This window comes from Trichechus manatus, unplaced genomic scaffold (assembly GCF_000243295.1).
Source record: "Trichechus manatus latirostris isolate Lorelei unplaced genomic scaffold, TriManLat1.0 scaffold00010, whole genome shotgun sequence".
Classification (NCBI taxonomy): Eukaryota; Metazoa; Chordata; class Mammalia; order Sirenia; family Trichechidae; genus Trichechus; species Trichechus manatus.
The window spans coordinates 2055638-2079163 of record NW_004443946.1 but is presented as its reverse complement, the minus strand read 5'-3'; the positions used below and the strand labels follow the sequence as shown (position 1 = coordinate 2079163).

Genomic DNA, 23526 nt, shown 5'->3' with positions numbered 1-23526 from the left:
GTGAGGCTCAGCCATTAGCTGGGAGCAGCCCGGAATGCTGAGGTGAATTTGAAGGTTAATTTCTTGCAGCAGGTTCTCTTTTGAGATCCAATCAGCACACATCCATAGCTGCCACAGTCATACGTTAAGTTAGGTGGGAGGTTAGGAATCAATCCCATCTGTCCAAGACCTACGAAATGTAGCTCAGATATCTAAGAAAACCATTAAACCAATCCATATCTCTAAAGGAAACAGTATTTGGTAACACAAAGATGACAGTGAAAGGCATTCTAGGCAGAGGGTATTGTATCTGAAATAAGCATAATTGAGAAACTCCTGTATCAGAGTTCTTTGGTTGCAAGCAACAGAAAGAAAAAGCTGAGGAACTGGCCTCAGAAGAGATTAGGCGGCAGCAGCCAAGGATGGCCCTTTTAGGCCCTCTGGAAGAATCCACTCCAAAAGCGGTCTGCCCTGTGTCTTTTCCATTCAAGATTGATTCCTTGTGAAGAAAATCTGTTTGGTCTGGCTTTGGTTACATGTCTATCCCTTGGCCATGGAGGGTGAGGTACTTTGAATAATAATCCCACCAAGACAGATACCCAAAAACAAAAGGAATGGATGTTGGGCTCTCTACAGAAGGAGAAATGGTAAAAGCAACAATTGTCCTATGTAGCTATAAGCCACCACTTGGTGAAGCTTAGAAAAACACTCCTCATAGTGAATGAAATGGCTTATTAAATCATGATCTTCAACCACAAGTTCTTTCCTGAGTAATTTTGTTAAGTGTAAGATTTAGCACTTTCTAAGTCTGACATTTAATTTTGGATATATGACTTCATCCTGGTGATGTTTCTGAAGTCTAAATCTTCCCGGATTAGTTACTTCTCTGTGGTTGTCTTGTGATGACCGAAGGACACAAGAGAATCCAGTGACCTATGTCAGTAACTGAGCACCTGCCACGGCATCTCAGCCACTTGACATCTAAATGCTGTATATAAGCTTTGACTCCATTTCAAGCTTTAGAGTGTATAATTATTTCTTAGTTTGTGGTTTCTGAAAACCCACAGTGGATACCAGTGTCCACTGAAATTCTTTAAAGCCCAGTTCCAAAGTCTCCTCCAGGATGCAACAACTTATTGTGCATCCTTTATTAAAGCATCTATTACTCATATAATTGGTAAATTTTTTTTCTCAAGGACAAAAAAATGACATCTATATTTGAATCTCCAGCTCCTAACAGTTCCTGACACATTGTAGATGTTTAGTAAATGTTTGCTGTATTAAACTATAACAGAATGAATATTTTGAGTCAGTAATGAAGTAACTCATTCATGGCTATAACTCTAAGACCATTTTCTTTGACTCAAGAGTCTAGCTTCTGTAAAATGTAGATAAATTGCAAACACCTGCCAGCTTTCTGAAAATGAGGAAAGTCATGTGAGTAAATTATTTAAAAAATTATATTATGACCTAGGTGTATCAGTCAAGGTCTGGGCAACAAAACAAATCACACTAGGTATTTCAATAGAGGGGTGTTGGTAGAGGGAATTATTACTACCATGTACTGGAGGACTGAAAAAGCAAAAATGGGACACAAAAGTAACTCAGGTAACAACTGCAGGAGGCAGTTACCCCCTATAGGGTTGGAGGACAAAGGGTAAAGATTAAGATTACTAGCACCTGGGAACTCAGAGAAGACGACCCACAGAATTGGGCCCTAACCTCTGAGGAGGGGCTGCTGCCCAGCCACTGGCTCATCAGGAGCTCAAAGGAAGCACCCCATGATGTTGGGGCTCAGGAGAGGGAGCTGCCTGGCTGCTGCCAATACCTCTGAGGGGGTATAATAAAGCTGGTTCTGGAAGGGATGAAAGAATCTAGAACTATAGGGAACTTCCGCTATTAAGAAACAGGGAAGATTTTTCCTCCTCCTACTCTCCATTCTCCTATTGTCTCCAATTGGTGAAACCTAACAAAGTCAGCTGGCAATGCATTTTGGGAAATACCGTTTGCAGCGTTCCAGCCCCAGCATCACAGAACAGAATATAGAAGTGTCATTTTGGAGCTAAAAGACATTAAATAGGTAAATACCATAATATTTCCGGGGACAATATTTGAGCCAGATTGTTACGCAGGCTAGGAAACCACTTGAAATGTAATCCCAAAAAGAAGGGCTAACATGCCACCTAGAACAATGCAAATAGCAGGAATGTCACCTGTTAAATTATATCTGTCATTTTCCCATAACAGCTTATTTTCTAGTATATGTAAGGTTAGAATCAAAGGCACTAAATGGAGGTATAATTGCTTTATGGCTATTTTACTGTGGCCTTTCATCAAAGCAGTGCTTTTTAGGAAGACTGAATAAGGAAAAGACTCATGATATTTATTGACAACTAATGTGTAAATAAATTTTTTCTGTAGATTATTTTTCTTTGTATTTTTTACGTAATTCTCTGTTTTCACAAGAGCAATTGGGAACCAAAAACTTCAGTATCTGGTATAACAACAATAAACTAATATGCCTGATATATTTCTTGAAATTAACAAACTCTGATCTAATCAATTGTGATTAGCTGAAGTGTTACCGGGTGGAAATCCCAGGTTCTTGCTCAGCATGGCTCATATTGGCCAATAAATGAGAGACCAAGGTGGGAGAACAGGAAGGTCACCTTCATTTCATTGTACAAGGAAAAGGAGTCAGTCGAAGCTTCTGCTGCCAAGACTGTTCCCCTAGGGCAGGCAGGCAAGTTACTTTTAAGGGGTTTACAACGAGGGAGTTCATACAAGTTACGTCAGCAATATTCTTAATCACACAACACAGGCGCAATGATGTTTCCATATAACCTTCAAGCAAAAGCAGGATTCAAATGTAAAGCTGGGGGCAGGAGGAGGGGGGAAGCCCAGCAAAGGAAACAGAGTTTTTAATACGACACTGTGGGGGCTCTGTCTCAAAAATATGGCTACTCAGACAGTCTATCTTTTCATTATGATTCCAGATTTACCTTAGTTGTGGAACTTTTGTTTGAGGGACCAATGTTCCTATAGGTATCATCTAAAGCAACTATTATAATTTCTGAACATTCCTTTTTGGAATAAATCAGGGAAATGAATACCAGTGAGTGAACAATGCACTAAAGCCCTCTCCTAGTGGCAAGATCTAGTCCCATCAGTTAAATTTAGTCCCATCAGTTAACATTTATTCAAATTTTAACCAGGTACCTACTATGTGCCGGAGCTCTGGTGGTGCAGTGGTTAAGTGTTCAGCTGCTAACCAAAAGGTTGGCAGTTCGAATCCGCCATTCAGTCCTTGGAAACCCTATGGGGCAGTTCTACTCTGTCCTATAGGGTCGCTATGAGTCGGAATCGATTCGACGAGAACAGGTTTGTTTTTTTTTTAAACTATGTGCCAGACAGTATATTGTTAGACTATTTCTGTCATGTCGTTGTTGTTGTTAGGTGTCGTCAAGTTGGTTCTGACTCACAGCAACTCTGTGTAACAATAGAACGAAACACTGCCTGGTCCTGCACCGTCCTTGTGATCACTGTTACGCTTGAGCCCATTGTTGCAGCCACTGTGTCAATCCATCTCATTGAAGGTCTTCTTCTTTTTGGTGACCCTCTACCAAGCATGATGTCCTTCTCCAGGGACTGGTCCCTCCTGATAACATGTCTAAAGTACATGAGATGAAGTCTTGCTATCCTCACTTCTAAGGGGCATTCTGGCTGTACTTCTTCCAAGACAGATTTGTTCCTTCTGCTGGCAGTCTATGGTATATTCAATATTCTTAGCCAACACCATAATTCAAATGCATCAGTTCTTCTTCAGTCTTCCTTATTCATTGTCCAGCTTTTGCATGCATATGAGGTGATTGAAAATACCATGGTTTGGGTCAGGTGCACCTTAGTCCTCAAGGTTACATCCTTGCTTTTTAACACTTTAAAAAGGTCGGTTGCAGCAGATTTGCCCAATGCAATATGTCATTTGATACCTTGACTGCTGCTTCCATGGGTGTTGATTGTGAATCCAAGTAAAATGAAATCCTTGCCAACTTCATTTTTTCCTCCGTTTATCATGATGTTGCTTATTGGTTCAGTTGTGAGGATTTTTGTTTTCTTTATGTTGAGGTGAAATCATACTGAAGGCTGTGGTCTTTTTTCTTCATCAGTAAGTGCTTCAAGTCCTCTTCTCTTTCAGCAAACAAGGTTGTGTCATCTGCATATCACAGGTTGTTAATGAGTCTTCCTCTAATCCTGATACCATGTTGTTCTTCATATAGTCCAGCTTCTCAGATTATTTCCTCAGCGTACAAACTGAATATGGTGAAAGGATACAACCCTGATGTGCACCTTTCCTGATTTTAAACCACACAGTATCCCCTTGTTCTGTTTGAATGACTGCTTCTTGGTCTGTGTACAGGTTCCTCATGAGCACAATTAAGTGTTTTGGAATTTCCATTCTTCACAATGTTATCCATAATTTATTATGATCCACACAGTCGAATGCCTTTTCATAGTCAATAAAACACAGGTAAACATCTTTCTGGTATTCTTTGCTTTCAGCCAAGACCCATCTGACATCAGCAATGATATCCCTCATTCCACGTCCTCTTCTGAATCTGGCTTGGATTTATGGCAGTTCCCTGTAGATGTACTGCTGCAATCGTTTTTTGAATTACCTTCGGCAAAATTTTACTTGTGTGTGATATTAGTGATATTGTTCGATAATTCCCACACTGGAAATTATCACCTTTTTTTGGAGTGGGCATAAATATGGATCTCTTCCAGTCGATTGGCCAGGTAGCTGTCTTCCAAATTTCTTGGCATAGATGAGTGAGCATTTCCAGCATTGCATCTGTTTTTGAAACATCTCAATTAGTATTCTCTCAATTCCTAGAGCCTTGTTTTTTGCCAATGCCTTCAGTGCAGCTTGGACGTCTTCCTTCAGTACCATTGTTTCTTGATCATATGCTATCTCCTGAAATGGCTGAACGCTGACCAATTCTTTTTGGTACAGTGAGTCTGCATTCTTTTCATTTTCTTTTGCTGCATCCTGCATTGTTCAATTTTTACCCATAGAATCCTTCAATGTGCAACTTGAGGCTTGAATATTTTCTTCAGTTCTTTCAGCTTTAGAAATGCTGAGCGTGTTCTTCCCTTTTGGTTTTCTAACTCCAGGTCGTTGCACATTTCATTATAATACTGTACTTTGTCTTCTCCAGCCACCCTTTGAAATCGTCTGTTTAGCTGTTTTACTTCATCATTTCTCCTGTTCCCTTTAGCTGCTCTACGTTCAAGAGCAAGTTTCAGAGTCTCTATTTCTGTCATATTTAGGTAAAATAAAGCTATGGTACTCATGGTAGATCAAGGATAAAAGTAAAATAAAGAATGGAATATAGAAAGAAAATTACACTTCAGTTAGCAGTGTGAGTGTATTTAAGTCCATCCTGTCCATCCCAAGAGTATTTCAAGGTAGTTAAATAAACAATCCATAAAACCTTAACTTTTCTGCTTTTTTTTTTTTTTAACTTCCATCTTACAGCAGTCATCATGGTACTGGGAAGAGGACCCCCCATCACTTCACCCCTAGACCTAGCATGAGCTACGATTATGTCCTTTTCTTCCCAAGAGTTCTTTTCTCTCCTTCAAGGGCCCAGGGAATTCCCGATTTCTCGTTTCTGCTCCACAGCTAAACCTCAAGAGCCTTCATTCGTAGTACATGTTACTTCATGGCTGAATGGTGATCCAGTACCTCATCCTCCTGTTACATAAAGGGGAGTGTCTGAGAGAGAGTAACCAACTGCTTAGTATCATACAGTTAGTTATAAGAAGATGGGATTTTAACTCGAACCTCTTAGTGTCCCAGTGAGTACTCTTTCTAGCATATGATGTAGCCTCAAATGGCACTCTTTTTTTTTAGATATTTACATTTTGCTAAAGATCAGAACTTAAGCTAAATGAATAACATGGAACTTTATGTTAGGCAGGATATTAGAAGGTCATAGAATGCTTCGGATGTCCCTAAAATTATATCATATAGCTGCCTACACTAATAGCCATATGTCACACCAGGTAGTAACTCACAACTTACATTTTATTGAGAGAAAGGAAACTAACATTACTGACAACTGCTATGTACCAGATACTGTTAGATATTTTACATGCAGGATCTCATTTCATCTTCAAAACAAGTCCATGAGGTAGCTATTTTTAACCCTATTTATAAATAGGGTGGAAAAGTACAGTAGATAATTCTCATGCTTTGTGGCTGTCTTTGAAAACCCTTCCTATGTTAGGGTTTTCCCAGCACCTTAGCAGCTAGTGTGCAGGCTTTTCCAACCAAGTGACCCACACAAGGCTTCAGTAGGGAAGAGAGTAGCTTGAGGAAGCAGGTGTCACCTTGAATCCATTTTTCTGGTTTGGATGTGGAGAGGAGTCTGGTCTTCGGGGCAGGAATGATGGAGGTTGTTGCGTGCAGTGTCCGGCAGTAGCAGCACCATCTGCAGTACTGGCAGGAGCAGCAGCATGGAGGTCTGGCTAAGGTAGTCCTGCCGAATGGTTTTGGTATTGTTTCTGGCTGTGTAGCCTCCAGATCCAACTTTCTGACCCTCCTGGGGACTCCACAAGCTATTTAATATGCCTTGATAAATTCCTTTCTGCTTATCCTCGCTGAAGTGGCTTCTGTGGTTGGCAACTGAATTCCCAGATCAATATACAAAGTAATTTCCCTGGTTTCACACAGCCAAGCCAATAAAGGGTAGAACCCAGATATGAACCTGGGTCTGTTGGGCTCACAAGCTTTTGCTCTTCCTCCATCATGTGCTGTCTCCTTTCTTAGAGATTGCCTCATGAGCAAGCAGCATGGTGTGATGGAAAGAGTATAGCTCTAGCAGTGGGAAGCACTGAGTTCCTTGAATAGAATCCCTAGGATTATTGATTATGACTGTGTGACTAAAAAGATGGTTTTCCTTGATTGGTAAGCCTTAACTGAATCCATGAATTTACATGCATTTTCAGTAACACATGGAATACATATTAGTAGTAAAGGAAATTCCTACCTGAACAGAAAGTAGTATACAGAGATTATGACCATCATGATAATACTAATAGCTAACCTGGATATAACCAGTTGCCAGTGAGTCAGTTCTGACTCATTATCGACCCCATGTGTGTCAGAGGAGAACTGTGCTCCATAGGGCTTTCATTGGCTGATTTTTTGGAAATAAGATTGTCAGGCCTTTCTTCTGAGGCTTCTCTGCTGGGTAGACTAGCCCGCCAACCTTTGCATTAACCGTCTGTACCACCCAGGGGGCAGTGCTGATTTAATCCTTATAACCACTTTAAGAGGCACCTAACTTCTAGGTTGCAGATGACACAAACGAAGCATAAGGCAGTTAAGTAACTTGCCCAAGTTCTTACAGGCAAGCAGGCAGCTAGCTTGGCTCCAGATTTGGGCTCTTACTGAGAAAATCAGATCAGATGATATCGCAGAAAAATAAATATGTTGCTGTTTAAGGTGTAGGATTTCTTATTATTTGGGAGGAATGTTGTTTAAATACTTTTTTTTTTTTTAACAAGAACCTACAAGTGGATTCATTTTAGATGCTTCACACTAATATCTCACTATAAATGTTGACAATGAACGATTCCCGTGAAAACTACTTATAATAATAGGATTGCCTCATACGGTTGTCACTATGATCTTCATTCAATTCTTGGCATGTGTGCAGCTTAAAGATGATTTTATGAAGCTATTTAGATCTTTTGGATAAATACACACCCGACAAATTCAATGGTTGACATGGAAAATGTATCTAGGGTGCCAGAGGTTTCTGTTTGTACAGAGTTATTTAGACGCCAATGAATATGCATCACAAAGTTTCTGCAAGGAAGGGGTAAGTCAATAGGGCTTATTCTTATAGTATTAACTCCATTTAAAAAATGGATGCATTTCTAAAACAATCTGTATTGAAAGAAATCCTGTAGTAAATTATTATGTAAAGTGAGAAATATTTTAAAATGTAAATCATTCATAGTCCCTGCCCTCTACTCCCCTCCTCCCATACACTGTCACATACGCATGAATATTTGTGCTGAATACTGAGTTTTCTTAAGACAGATTTATATTTCTTTAACCACATGTTGTTAGTTACCATCAAGTCAATTCCAACTCATGGAGACCCCATGTGTGTAGAACAGAACTGTTCTATACGGTTTTCAAGGCTGTGACCTTGCAGAAGAAAATCTCGAAGCCTGTTTCCCAAGTAGCTTCTGGGTGGATTCCAACAGCCCACCTTTCAGCCAGTAGTGGAGTGTTTAACTCGTTTTCGCCACCCAGGAACTCCTAACCACCTAATTAAACCCAAAACCAAACCCATTGCCCTTGAATCGAATTCTGACTCACAGCAACCTTATAGAACAGAGTAGAATTGCCCCGTAGGGTTCCCAAGGCTGTAAATCTTTACGGAAGCAGATTGCCACATCTTTCTCCTGAAAAACAGCTGGTGGGTTCAAACTGCTGACGTTTCAGTTAGCAACTTACCTCTTAACCACTACATCACAAAGGTGCCTTAACCACCTATTTAAACCAAAAGCCAAACTCACTGCCATCGAGTCGATTCGATTCCAACTCATAGCAACCCTGCAGGACAGAGTAGAACTACCCCATAGGGTTTCCAAGGCTGTAACCTTTACAGAAACAGACTGTCATATCTTTCTCCTGCAGAGCAGCTGGTGGGTTCAAACCACTGACCTTTCGATTAGCAGCCCGCGCACGTAACCACTACACCACCAGGGCTCCTTTCAACCACCTAATTAGAGCTATCTAATTTGATGCCACAGCATGGTACAGCAGAGTGGAAAGAATACAACTCAGAATCAAGACCCAGGTTCTAGGCTTGTTAGTGGCCACAATTTTGCTTTTTGACTCTGAACAACTCATTTAAATTTTTTCTATCTGTCTCTTCAAATGCCAGATATGCCCTTTCTCCTTCACAGACCCTTGTGAAATACTTTGAAAAACAAAAAGTACATTGTAAACACCAGCCCTCCACGCTCTCCTATCTAGTTTCCTCCCTGAAGGAAACCCGCTGGGGGAGGAGGCAGAGAGCTTGCTCTGCACACTGACACGTGTTTGATCTTGGGAAAACCACTTCTTAGTCTCCAGTGCCCGGCATGGAGTCTGACGCATCAGCACTCAGTAAAGGTCTGCTATCCAAGCAGCTGTTTCTGCGTGACAGCTTTAAACCGAAGTTCAAAAAGTATTCATGTCATTTCCTATTTATTCAGTCGTATAAATTTACCTTTTGAAAGGCTTTTCCCTAGAATATACTGATTCCAAAATTATAATAGTACAGAAATAGACGTAGATTGTCTTATGAATAAGTACAGTTAATCAACTATCCAGAGTGGTAAATAGATATACAGCTTGAGGCTTTGAGACTTATTTCCTGAAGGAGGATCATCACATACCTTGACTCTCCTACTGGCAGCCCAGAGCTAGCGACACAAACCCTCCAGGGTTTTAGTGGTAATCTTGCTGAGCTCTCAAAGGCATTTGAGCTAATTGATGGTATTGGGCAATTGTTTTAAAATCAGGAAGTGCAAAAACTATTGAGTTGTTAAAGGAAGATACAGAAACAAAGCTTTTCGGAAATTAGAACTGATTCAAAAGGACTGGCTTGCCACATATAAAGTCCAATACATATTTAAAGGGGAAAAAACACACATACACACAAAATAACCAAGGTTGTGTTAACTGGAAATGAAAACACTTCATCACTGGTGGAGCTGCTTGTAAAATCAGGTTGTAGGCTCCTTTCTTTCTTTTTTTTTTTAAATTGATTTTCCAATATTTACATTGATTCACCAGTTTTACTATCTCCAGATAAGGGGAAAAGTTATTTTCATGCCTGGTTTTGTACTGTTTTACCAGTGATTGATCAGGAAGCAGGGGCGGATTATAAAACAAACAAGGTAGGCACAGTGCTTACCTTACTTACTAAATCATCTGTAGTGAACAATTTCACATTTTTTTCACCATATTAAAGATTCTGCTTCTAGGGATGGCTGGCATCTATCTGTCTCTCTCCTAACCCCACAGCCCCTTCCACAGAATCAAACCCTCTTTTCAAATTTACAATCCTTGACAGGGACGGATGCCTCAGTAAGCAAGGTAAGCACGGGCCTACTTGTGCTTATTTACTAATCTGTAGTGAACTACTTTACATGATTACCTTGCTTACTGGGTCATCTGCCCCTATCAGAAAGAACTTGGCTGACATTCAGCTTCTTTTTAGACTGTTGTGTATCAGGATTGGACTAGCAGGTCTACCACACTGTTTGCTCTCTTGGGTGACTGTCATGGATTGAATTATGTCCCCCAAAAAACGTGTGTATCAATTTGGCTGGGCCATGATTCCCAGTATTGTGTGGTTGTCTTCCATTTTGTGATTATAATTTTATGTTAAAGAGGATTAGGGTGGGATTGTATAACACCCTTACTAAGGTCACATCCCTGATCCAATATAAAGGGAGTTTCCCTGGGGTGTGGCCTGAACCACCTTTTGTCTTGCAAGAGATGAAAGGGAAGCAAGCTGAGACTGGGGGACCTCATACCACCAAGAAAGCAGTGCCGGTAGCAGAGCACGTCCTTTGGACCCAAGGTTCCTGTGCAGAGAAGCTCCTAGTTGGGGGAAGACTGATGACGGTGAGGACCTTCCTCCAGAGCCGACAGAGAGAGAAAGCCTTCCCCTGGAGCTGATGCCATGAATTTGGACTTGTAGCCTACTAGACTGTGAGAAAATACATTTCTCTTTATTAAAGCCATCCACTTGTGGTATTTCTTTTAGAGGAGCACTAGATGACTAAGACAGTGACCAAAGCCAGAGGACCTTTCTTAAGGTGTTTTGTTCAAACTCCATTCACTACTACCGCCAAAGTGTGGGCTTTGGAAATAGGTAGAGTTGGGTTTGAAACTTGCTTTCAGCCCTTGATAGCAGGGTGGTCTTGTCTATGTTGACCAACCCATCAGAACTTCAGCTTCTTCTTTTATAAAATGGGCCTACTAATAATTACAACCTGATAGGATTGTTGTAGAGATTAGAGATAAATGTGGATATTGAGCCTCATACATAATTAAGTGTCCCCAAATGGTAGTTATTAACTGTTTTCTATATGTGTTCTGGAAACAATTTCCTTTCCAAAACCACTTAAAGCAAGGAAAGTAAATTCAAGTATTTCTTCAAGTTGCTGTACAGTGTTACTTTAAGATCACAGTGACTCAAGTTCCTTTTCCTTACAGGAAACATAACTGGGGAAGGGCGAGCAGCTTCAACCATTACCCCTCGGTTCAGCACTTAGATGAGGGGTGGGTGTTCTGCGCAACTCACAGAGGTTTGCTCTCCTGAGTGGCAGAGCCAGGTGGCAGAGCTGAGAGGTGGAGCTGTGCACATCTGAAGTTGTAGTACCCTGGGCCAACTCCCAATGTCTTATACATTAACTCAAAAATCCTGACAACCGCCCCTACGTGTTAAGGTAGTATTAGCAAAACGGTTAGGAGCAAAGGTTTTGGAGACAGACTGCCTGGGTTCCCAGCCCATCTCTACCACTCACTAGCTCTTTGTCTTTAGGCAATTACCTCATCTGAAAACTTGGGATAATATTAATACTTAGATCCTAGGGTTGTTGGGAAGATTGTGTATACAATACCCTTAGCATAATGCCTGCCACTAAGTAAAACCAAACTCATCGCCACTGAGTTGATTCTGACTCATAGCAACCCCGTAGGACAGAGTAGAACTGCCCCATAGAGTTTCCAAGGAGCGGCTGGTGGATTCAAACTGCCGACCTTTTGGTTAGCAGCTGAGCTCTTAACCACTGCACCACCACTAAATTAAAAAAAAAAAACACAAAAAACCAAACCCATCATTAAAGAGTTATTGTTATTGAATTGGTGGTAATAATTAACTTGTACAAGAACAAACATCAGCAAAAAGGTGGAAATCCTGGTCTTCTGACGCCAGATCCCAGGCTCTTTCTGTTACTATGTATGGCTCTACTGAATGTCTATTATTTCCTTGATTAATTAAAATACCACAGTATTGTTGGTGCTATTCCAAGGACACTGAAGTATTCTCTCATTTAATACGCAAAGCTGCAAACAGAAGATTACTATAAGTAGAAAATAATGCTGTTTCACTGTTCTTTGCATTTGCTTGAGAAAAAGACCCACGCATCAGACCATTTCTCAGCTGGCCAAGAGCTATACTTCTTAGGATTTAATTCTCTGAGATCAAAACCAATTTCAGACCTGCCAGCTGAAAGGACTGCCTGTGATGTGACAGTACAGAGGCCATACTATCTTCTCTGTTTTACGCTAAATGATGACATCAACTGTTTGTCTCCCTTTCAAAGTTGTTCTCTAATATTTTGCTCCAACTTCCTGCAAACAAAACAACAGTGCAGCTGCTAGTCACACTTCTTTCTGGTTCACTGGCTGCTTAGGCATGAATAACTAGTGCATTTGCTCCTACTTTAACTACCACTGGGTTTGGCACAGTTCCAGGTGCCCTGGGTACTGAACCCTGTAGAGTCCATAAAGTTAATTTTCCAGGCTAACTTTAGCCTGGAATGAACTTCACACAAGGTAACTCTGGAGAAATTCACACTGCCTTTCTCATCTCCTCGTTTTAAAATTATATATATATAATTACATGGATTATATATTATTATATGGATAATATATATTATATAGATAAGATATATATATTATATGGATAATATTCATACATATGTGTGTGTATATACATATACACACATACACACACACGTACACCACCCATTGCCGTGGAGTCAATGCCAAGTCAGCGACCCTGTAGGACACAGTAGAACTGCCCCATAGGGTATTCAAGGCTGTAATCTTTATGGAAGCAGATTGCCACATCTTTCTCCCATGGAGCAGCTGGTGAGTTCGAACCACTGACCTTTTGGTTAGCAGCTGAACGCTTCACCGCTGCGCGACCAGGGCTCCATACGTGTGTGTGTATGTGTGTGTGTGTGTTTCCCATCCCCATTACCACTGAGTTGATTCCGACTCATAGCAACCCATAGGACAGAGTAGAGCTGCCCCATAGGGTTTCCAAGAAATGGCTGGTGGTTTTGAACTACTGACCTTCTGTTTAGCAGCCAAGCTCTTAACCACTGTGCCACCAGGGCTCCTATACACACACATACACATATATACCAAGAAGAAACATGCACCAATATAGACCATATTATTTTGGGCCATAAAACAAACCTCAACACATTTCAAAAAACCGCAATCATACAAAGTGAATTATCTGACAACAAAAGAGTTAAACTTGAAATCAATAACGGAAAGAAATCTGGAAAATCCCCAAGTAGTTGGAAATGAAACAACACGCTTCAAAATAACCCATGGGTCAAATAGGAAGTCACAAGGGAAATTAGAAAATATTTTGAATGGAATGAAAATTAAAATAAAACATATCAAGATTTGTGAGATGCATTTAAAGTAGTGCTTAGAGGAAATTTTATGGCATTAAGGGCTTATCTTAGAAAAGAATAAAGGTCTAAAATCAATGGTCGAAGCTTCTACCTTAAAAAACTAGCAAAAGAAGAGCAAATTAAACCCAAAGCAAGCAGAAGGAAGAAAACAGAGAAAATCAAAAGCTGGTTCTTTAAAAGAGCAATAAAACTGAGATCTCTCTAGCAAACTGATCAGGAAAAAACAAACAAACTATAAATTACCAATATCAAGAATGAAATAGGGGATACCACTATAGATCCTACAGACATTAAAGGATAATAATGTAATATTATGAACAACTTAATGCCCATAAATTCAACAACCTAGATGAAATATACAAATTCCTTGAAGGCAGAAACTACCAAAGTTCACTCAAGAAGAAATCAATACCCCGACTAGTCCTGTATTTTATTTTAAAAATTGAATTCGTAATTAAAAGCCTTTCAAAAACAACAACAACAAAAACAAAAGAAAAAGCCAAAAATCCAGGTTCAGGTAGCTATACTGGCAAATGCTACCAAACATTTAAGGAGCAAATAATACCAATTTAATGTAAACTCCTCCAGGAAACAGAGAAGAAAACACTTCACAACTAATTTTTGTGATAAGCATACCAAAACCCGATACCAAAACCAGATAAAGGCATTACAAGAAAAGAAAATGATAGATCAATTTCTCTCAGAAACGTGAATGCAAAAATCCTCAATAAAATATTAGTAAATTGAATCCAGAAATATATCAAAATTATGGATCACAACCAAGTTGGTTTATCCTCAGAATGCAAGGTTGGTTCAACTTTTGAAAATCAATCAATGTAATTCACTATCTTAACACACTAAATAAGAAAAACCATGTGATCATCTCAATAAATGCAGAAAAGAATTTGATAAAATTGCACAACTATTCATGATTTAAAAAACAAAAACAAAACCCCTCTCAGCAAACTAAGAATTAAAGAAAACTTTCTCAACCTGATAAAGGACATCTATGTTAGTTGTGGAGCCCTGATGGTGAAGATTAAGAGCTCAGGCTGCTAACCAAAAGGTTGGCAGTTCGAATCCACCAGCTGCTCCTTGGAAGCCCTACGGGACACTTCTACTCTGTTCTGTGGGGTCACTATGAGTTGAAATCGACTTGATGGCACACAAGAACAACACTGTAGTTATGGGAGCCCTGGTTGCACAGTGATTAGCGCTCAGCTGCTGACTGAAAGGTGAGCGGTTCAAACTCTACAGCTGCTCTATGGGAGAAAGATGAGGCAGTCTCCTTCTGTAAAGTTTTACAGCCTTGAAACCTTATGGGTCAGTTTTACTCTGTCCTATAGAGTTGCCATGAGTCAGAATTGACTCAACAACAACGGGTTTGGTTTGGGTTTGGTTATGTTAGTTATACACTGTTGCATCACAAGTTTACTCCAAAACTTAAACAACAAACATTATTATCTTACAGTTCTGGAGGCCAGAAATCCGCCTACAACTGAGCTGGCTGGCTCTGGCTCAAGGTGTCTCACAAGGTTGAAGTTATGTTGTCTGCTGGGGCTACAGTTTCATCTGAAGGCTCAGGGAAGGACTGGTCGGGCGAGAGTGAGGATCCACTTCTAAGCTCCCTCACATGAGTATTGGCAGGAGTCACTTCCTCATGGACTCTTGGACTGAGGGCCTCAGTTCTTCTCTGGCTGTTGGTCACCCTCAGTTCCTTGCCAGCCCGCAGTATGGCATCAAGTTCCCCTCAGAGCAAGTGAATGAGAGAGCACGAGAAACACCCAACGTGTAAGTCACAGTCCTTTTGTAACCTAATCTTGGAAGTGACATTCCCTCAATTTTGCCATATTCTATTCCTTAGAAGCAAGTCACTAGGTCAAGCCCACACTCAAAGGGAGAAGATCACACAAGGGCATGAATACCAGGAGGCAGGGATCATTAGGGGTTATCTTAGAGACTGCCTGCCACTGCACGCACAAAAAACCCATGGCTAGTATCATACTTAATGGTGCGAGACTGAATGGTTTCCACCTAAGATCTGGAATAAGATAAAGACGTCTGCTCCTATCACTCCTATTTAATATCATACTGGAGGTCCTAGCCAGTACAATAAGGCAACAATAAGAAATAAAAGCCATAATGGTTAGGAAGAACTAAAACTGTTCCTATTTGCAAATGACATGAATACCCCAAAGAAGCTCCAAAAATACTCCTAGAACTCATAAGTGAGAAGACCTATAGATGGCAAATAAACACATGAACAACAGTTCAACATTAATCACTGGGGAAATGCAAATTAAAACTATGAAAGGCCATTACACACCTACTGGAATGGCTAACAAAAAAAACTGACAATATCAAGTGCTGGAAAGCATGGAAAGTAATTGGAACTCTCATACATTGCTGGTGGAATGCAAAATGTCACTTTGGAAAATATTTTGACAGTTGCTTACAATGACATACTTATTGTACAACCCAGCAGTTGTCTTCCTAAGTACTTAACCAACAGAAATGAAAACATACGTCCATACAAAATGCCATGTATGAATGTTTATAGCAGCTTGATTTATAATCGTCAAAAACTGGAAACAACTCAAATGTTCTTCAACTGGGAATGGATAAACAAAACTATGGCATGCCCATACAATGGAATACTACTCAGCAATAAAAAGAAATAGACCACTGACAAACGCCAACAACATGGATGAAGCTCAAATGCGTTATACTAAGTGAAAGAAGCCAGACTTAAAAGGCTATATACATAATGTATGACTTCATTTATACAACATTCTGAGAAAGGCAAAATTATAGAGACAGAAAACAGATCTGTGGTTGCCATTCGCAAACAATTTCTGGAAGGTTCACAGATTACCTCTAGCCCATCCACGGACCCTATCTATATGGTACTCAGTTTTCAAGGCAGCTGTCAACCCCTCTCCCTCCAGCTCCAGTTCCTTCCTGAATCCTACTTACATTTACATCTAGTGGCATGCTGCTTGGTACAGAATCGGTCCCTGTTTCATAGAGAATGTGTTAATTCTCCCTCTTCAGGTATTGCTTGAGATCACCCACCTCAGCACTGGGCATATGGAATTGGGTGGATGATAAGTGTTAAGGCAGTCTGCCCGGTGACAAATTACCTTATCTCATAATTTCCCCAGGTCTAACAACTTCCCATCACTGTGCTTAGACCTGAGAGAGTAGAAGCCAAATGGGAGAAGGATGGGAATAAGGAACCTAAAACAATTAACGCAGGACCCTGTAGGCCACCACCTCCCCTCTTAGAAGGCTGCGACTAGACTGCCTGCCTCAGAAATCAGTGGTCAAGGAGCCTTTCCACCACCACCCCTACAAGCAAGTACCGACGTTAATTTCAGCCATCATGTCTTCCTCCTCTTCCATTTTCCTCTCTCCCTTCCTGCCACTGATACATTTGTTCGTTCATTTCATTCATTCACTGGATGGTACAGCGATGATCATGACACACACAAAAACTTCAGGGAATACATTTGAGAAAATACAGTTATTACAAAATGTAGAAAGGGCCATGCCCGGGAAAAGTGCAGACTGCATAGAAGTGGTTCCTAGCACCCGCGTCTTCCAAGCTGATGCTGTTATAGCTGCGTTTTTCACCACCTGCGGGAGTTTGCAATCCTGAAGCTCTCCTGTCCTGGTGGGGGGACGTGCAGGGACCCGGGCCCACTCAGAACAGCCTTCCCGGGGCCCGAGGGCGGCCCAACTGAGCCCTTCCTCGCAGCAAGGACGGCGGCCGGGCCCGCGCGGGAAGCCGGGGCGCTGTGGCCCCGCCCAGGCCGACCCGGGGCGGGGGCCGGTTCCCATAGAGACCGCAGACCAGGCGGGCGGCGAGCACAGCCAGGCCAGACACCGCGAGGCGGGAGCAAGGTCGGGCTCGGCAGCCGCAGCGCCTTGAGTCCCGGGCCGGGAACCCGCGGGCCGAGCTGCCACGTGGCGCCGCTCTCTGCGCGGCGCCGGCCGGGCGACGGTGGGAAGCCCTGGCGGCGTCTTCCCGTGGCCGCGCGGCAGCAGTAGAGATAGAACCTCGTCCTCCGGCGGCAGGAAGGCGCTGACGTGCTCCCCGCAGTGCCCGGGTCCGCGCCCCAGGCGCGGGCGGCAGAGGCAGAGGGCGCGGGGCGGGCCCTCTTGGGGCTGGCCGCCACCCCCACAGGGAGCCGGGAGGTGTCTTCTTGCCGAAGGGAAATGAGACCCGAAATTAGAACCGGGGAAGCCCTTAGCCTTCCCGGTCTTCCAGCCAGCTCATGTGTCTTGGATCGGATGAACTATAACATTAAAAAGATTATCTTACAACACGACTTGTTTTAGGATGAGAGGTTTTATTTTAACTTGCGGGGTATGTCACAGGCGATAAAAATTGGGTACCTGGAGACAGCTAACTCTAGGATGTCATCCTTGATCGCGTTGCCATTGCCTAGGGGTTGAATTTAAGGACATGGGTCCATTCCTAATTCTTTAACAAGTGCCTCGTTCTGTTCCAGGTCCTTGACAAAGACCCGTTGTTGAGTGGGGCTCTTGTGCAGTCCGTTCACTCCCATATTTTATAAGCGGCATTTTCAAACTATGTGAAGACTAACTTTAGGAAGATTTATTCCTTTGTGATGGAGAAGTATGAAAAAATTGGGAAAATTGGCGAAGGATCCTATGGAGTTGTTTTCAAATGCAGAAACAGGGACACGGGTCAGATTGTGGCCATTAAGAGGTTTCTGGAATCAGAAGACGACCCTGTCATAAAGAAAATCGCCCTTCGTGAAATCCGCATGCTTAAGGTAATTCATTGATTCTTTTAAGTGAATTTTCAAGGATTAAAGAAATGCAGTAAAGTGAGTCGCGTTGTGTTAAATGCATGTCTTGAGAAGTGGTTACATCTCCTTCCTTCAGGGACTTTTGTCCTCAATGACACACATGGAACGTCTGTGCACAAGCCACTCATTACATAATGAACTAGGAAGCAGAGATGTAAGGGTAAGGTGAAAGGAGCAAATGTCAGGGTATTCACTTTGAGATGTTATGAATATTTTAATTTTCTTCCCAGCAACTTCTCTCCCACATCACCTGTAGATCTGGAGTTTGAAGAGTCATCATACTTTAATAGTACAGGAACTTAAAACAACTCAAGTTTTCTAGCACTTGTGATTTTCAAACTTCTAGGCTGTTTTCTATTGAGGTCTCAGTCCTTTAAGAGAATTAATCATTCACCTGTTTTCAAACTGGAGGAATCAGATTTTCATTACACCTCATGTTTATCTACTGGTGAGCATCCTGCCTCTTTAGAAGAAAGGCTCTTCTTAAAGAAGTGAAATTAAATTGTCACTTTTAAAATGCTTATCCGTTAACTCTAGGAGACCAGATCTCAGAGGGAAAAAAAATTTGTTTATTACAAATTCCTTAATGGGAAGAGCCTTCTTTTTTAAATTTCTGTGAAGATGAAATCCAAATTGCAATGTGGAATGTGACATGTAATGAATACAGTGGGGCTTAACTTTTTTCCAAACAGTTATGGCCCCTGTGTTCTGACAAAACCAAAAAAACAAACCTGTTGCCATCGAGTCGATTCTGACTCACAGCAGCCCTATAGGACAGAGTAGAACTGCCCTATAGGGTTTCCAAGGAGGGGCTGGTGGATTCAAACTACAGGCCTTTTAGTTAGCAGCCAAACACTTAACCACTGCACCACCGGGGCTCTGTGTGACTGAATTCTTTGACAAGGGAAGAACAACTGAGTGAGAGATGAATAAAACACCCAGAGGATGACTCTTATCCTGGCACCTCCACTTTCTCCAGGTCTCTCTAAAAACTTCCTTTTTCCCATGAATTAAGTTTGTGGGGTCATCTCTGGATAAGCACCCTGAATGGGAGGTAGCGGACTTTGGATAAATTCAAATGGGTGGATAATAGGAAAACTTTCTCTATTTGAGTTGGGGATGTTCTTTCTTAATAGGGGTGTTACTTATTCTGAGAAGACATTTCCAAAGCCCCCCAGTGAAGTGCTAACCTAGGAAGATGTCTTAGTTATCTAGTGCTACTATAACAGAAATACCACCAGTGGGTGGCTTTAACAAACAAGTTTATGCTCTCACAGTTTAGGAGGCTAGAAGTCTGAATTCAGGGTGCCAGCTCTAGGGGAAGGCTTTCTCTCTCTGTCGGCTCTGGGGGGAAGATCCTCGTCATCAACCTTCCCCTGGTCTAGGAGCTTCTCTGCTCAGGGACCCGGGGTCCAAAGGGCACGCTGTGCTCCTGGCACTACTTTCTTGGTGGTATGAGGTCTCCCTGTCTCTCTGCTGGCTTCTTTTATATCTCAAAAGAGATTGGCTCAAGATACAACCTAATCTTACAGATTGAGTCCTGCCCCATTAACATAACTGCCTCTAATCCTGCCTCATTAACGTCATAGAGGTTAGGATTTACAACAATAGAATAATCACATAAGATCACAAAATGGTGGACAGCTACACAATACTGGGAATCATGGCCTAGCCAAGCTGACACACATATTTGGGGGACACAACTCAATCCATAACAGAAGAGGTGAGACCAGTGTTGTTTGCCCATCCCACCGCCTTGGTGACTCTCACCTACCACCAGCTCTACATTGGGAGAGTGTATCACCATTTCTTTTGGGCTGATGGACATTTTTTCACTTTCTCAGACTTTCCCTAGAGGAGATGATACCTGCATTTCAAAGGATTTATTTACTGCAAAGAAAATCTGTTCCTAGCAGAGATAACTTTCTCTGATTCTGAAGGTCACCTGTGAATGCCTTTCTTAATCCTCTCACCAGTCTGTCAGTACTACCTTTACAGGTATATCTCCTTGAATTAATTAGGATGGGAACCTTGCCTCTCTGTCTCTCTCTGTACCCCTGAAGCACACTACTTGGCACATAGTAATCCTCCAATAATGTTATTGTGGGATTGAAAAAAAAATGTTAGCAAAATAAGCTCTTAGGAAACGCAAGTATTTCCAATAAATTAGGAAGTCAAATATGTTCTTTTGAATAACTGAATATTGATGTACTCTAAAGGGTAGAGTCATTTACACAAGAGCCTGATTTCAAAGCACACAGCACCTGACTCCACAATCAAGTATACCAGTGTAGACATCCCTGATCTGTATAAGGTGGTGGGGCTTGATGATCAGTAGAGTCTGTCCCTTCAAGCTCTAACTTTTCAGAACTCTGTGATATTCCTAACACTTAATAAATATTTGTTGAATAAGTGAATTGAGAGAATGTGAAGTCATAGTTTCTCCATTTATTTATTCAGTAAGTATTTATGGAGCCCCAATTGTGCCTAAAAGTTTATGCAAAGTTATATGCCCTGTCTTTCAGAGGCTTGCCTCTTGGAAGGGAAGTAAGATGAATTTCCCAACCTAATGGACTGGATTCCTAGTGGGCAGGGCCTGTGTCATTCACCTTGTGTTCCCTGTGCATGGCAAGAATTCTCTAAATGCTTGTTGAATAATGAAAATAAATTGTTTGCAGGCACCTTTGAGCTAGACCTTAAACGGTTTAGGGAGGCACAAAGTGAGAGATAACGTATTCAGAGCCTATCCAAACCAAACCCAAACCCGTTGCCATAGAGTCTATAGTCTATCCTAAAAAAAGGTGCATAAGCAGAAAGCACAACCTATTGAGGGAACACAGGGAATAACCCCCAAATCTAGGCCAGGATGCCTGCTGGGTGCTAATAGGCCAGGAAGAGAAGGAAGCCAGAGTCTGGTAGGAGGGAATATGAAGAACTTTCTGGAATACAGGTCTGGCCCTGGAATAAGGAGTGGTTAACACATAGCTAAAGAGCCCTGGTGGTACAGTGGTTAAGCACTTGGCTGCTAACCACAAGGTTGATGGATCGAACCCACCACCTGCTCCAGGGGAGAAAGATGTGGCAGTCCGATTCCATAAAGATTTACAGCCTTGGAAACCCTATGAGGCAGTTCTGCTCTGTCCTGTTGGGTCACTATGACATGGAATCAACTCCATAACAATGGGTACTGTACTGTAGCACATAGTTAAGGAGCCCTGGTGGTGCAGTGGTTAAGCACTCGGCCGCTAACCAAAAGGTTAGTGGTTCGAACCCACTAGCGGCTCCTCGAGAGAGAAGACCTGGAGGTCTGCTCCTATAAAGATTAAAGCCTAGGAAATCCTATGGCAGTGGTGTCATGGGTTGGTGTTACCCAGTATGGTAACTCATGATGTCACCCTCCCCCATGGACCTCCTCCGGTACTAGACCATACAGAATCCTTAGTAATGTTTTTGTAAAAATGTTACTTCTGTATATCACTCCTTCTTTTCCTTTCATTACTACTTCATTCTCAAAAACATTATTGATACAGATTCACAAATACTAATTAACAATATTGTAGCTAAAACACAAGAAAATTTGACAAAATCAATGTCTATAAAAGATTTAAAAAGTAAATTAGCATAGAGTTTTAGCCTTGTAGTTGGATTTATAACTAACTGCAGGGTTATTTTTATAAAAAAATAATGAATTTCTGCTGAAATACTGCACAAAAATTTTATAGACAATTATTTTGGTGTCACCCCCTCTGACAGTGTGACCTGGTTCAGTCTGCACCCCCCACATCCCGTAGTGATGCCACTGCCCTATGGGGCAGTTCTACTCTGCCCTGTAGGGTCGCTGAGTCGGAACCAACTTGACGGCACACAACAACAACAGCACATAGATGGAGTCCCTGGGTGGTACAAACATTTAATGCACTTAGCTGCTAACCAAAAGGTTGCAGGTTTAAGTCCACCCAGAGGCACTTCAGAAGAAAGGCCTGGTGACCTACTTCCAAAAATCAGCCATTGAAAACTCTGTGGCACACAGTTCTACTCTGATGCACACGGGATCGCCGTAAGTTAGAATCGACTCAACAGCAACTGGTACTTGTAAGCACACAGCTGCACTTTGGTTCTGGGTTGTATGGGGTTTGGGGCCTGACTCCAGGAAATACGTTGTAGTCCCTGGGAACAGGAAACTGGTGAGGTCTAGCAAGTGTTTTAGGGTCTTATCTGACAGGACTTCAGCACCCAGGGGATGGAGGAATAGTAACCTGTGAGAGAAGCACAGTTAGGTGGGCCCAGGGGAAGGTTGCAGCTTAGTGGCTCAGTGAGTTTTTTGGGTTTATCCTCGGCACATTGCTCACACAGCTGGGGCTCTTAATTAAACCTACTAAGATCAGGAAAAACATAGGAACTAGGAGGGCCAAGACTGAAGGTGCTTCAGTGACCTTAGCCAAGCCAGGTGAGGGCAGGCAGGGGCTGACTCCCTTACGGGAAAGAATTCAACCCTTTTGCATAATTAGAGTTCAAACATATAAAGATATATTGGATGGTATTGGAAAGTGGGATGATCATGACAGAAGCAAGACTACAGAGAGAGACAAAGTCCCTGAAAGAAAATCACCTTAAATCAAGAAGTGTGGTATGATAGGCTTGAGTCATCACAAGCCCTATGGTAAGAAGGGGAACTGGTTTTGCATAAGGCAGGTGGCTGTACTTGAACCCAACTCAGGTCCCTGGGGAATATCTGTGTGCCCAAGAAGGAAAGGGCTGTGTGGTTCAAAGCAAAACAAACACAAACCAAGCAACCCAGAAGAACTATTACTAAGGTCCCAAGCCTCTGTGCTGCTGAACCCTCTCTCTGTGGAAAGAAAATGGTAGCACTATTAGAAGGGGAAGGACAGAATTCCAGGCAGAAGGGGCAGAAAGAACAGATGCTCCCAGAGGAGCTAGAGGTCAAGATCAGATCATGAGTTGCCTGGGCAGATGTTTGGTGTGTGGCAGATGGTCCCTGGGTCATTAAAGTAGATCAGAGCAACATCAGTCAAGGGCTGAGAACAGCAGCTTGGACGTTGTCTGTGACAGCTCTTTCTTGTGACAAGAAAAACAACAGAAGCAAGGAGTAGGAGTCAAGTATTGCCATTTGGCAGGTAGGGGCTAATGAACCAGTAGACTTGGGCAAGCTACCAAGTATCGT

The 23526-nt window shown here is 42.0% G+C and overlaps 1 protein-coding gene across 1 annotated transcript in view; it reads left to right on the top strand.

The window, feature by feature from the left end:
• The first annotated feature begins 17645 nt into the window (after window positions 1-17645).
• The window catches only part of CDKL1 (cyclin dependent kinase like 1), a 68981-nt gene continuing 63100 nt past the window's right edge, over window positions 17646-23526 (top strand). The window contains exons 1-2 of the mRNA XM_023726161.1: window positions 17646-17875; window positions 18021-18308. Of these exons, the coding sequence (XP_023581929.1) occupies window positions 18141-18308 (168 nt within the window). The 5' untranslated portion in view covers window positions 17646-17875; window positions 18021-18140. The remainder of the gene's footprint in view (window positions 17876-18020; window positions 18309-23526) is intronic.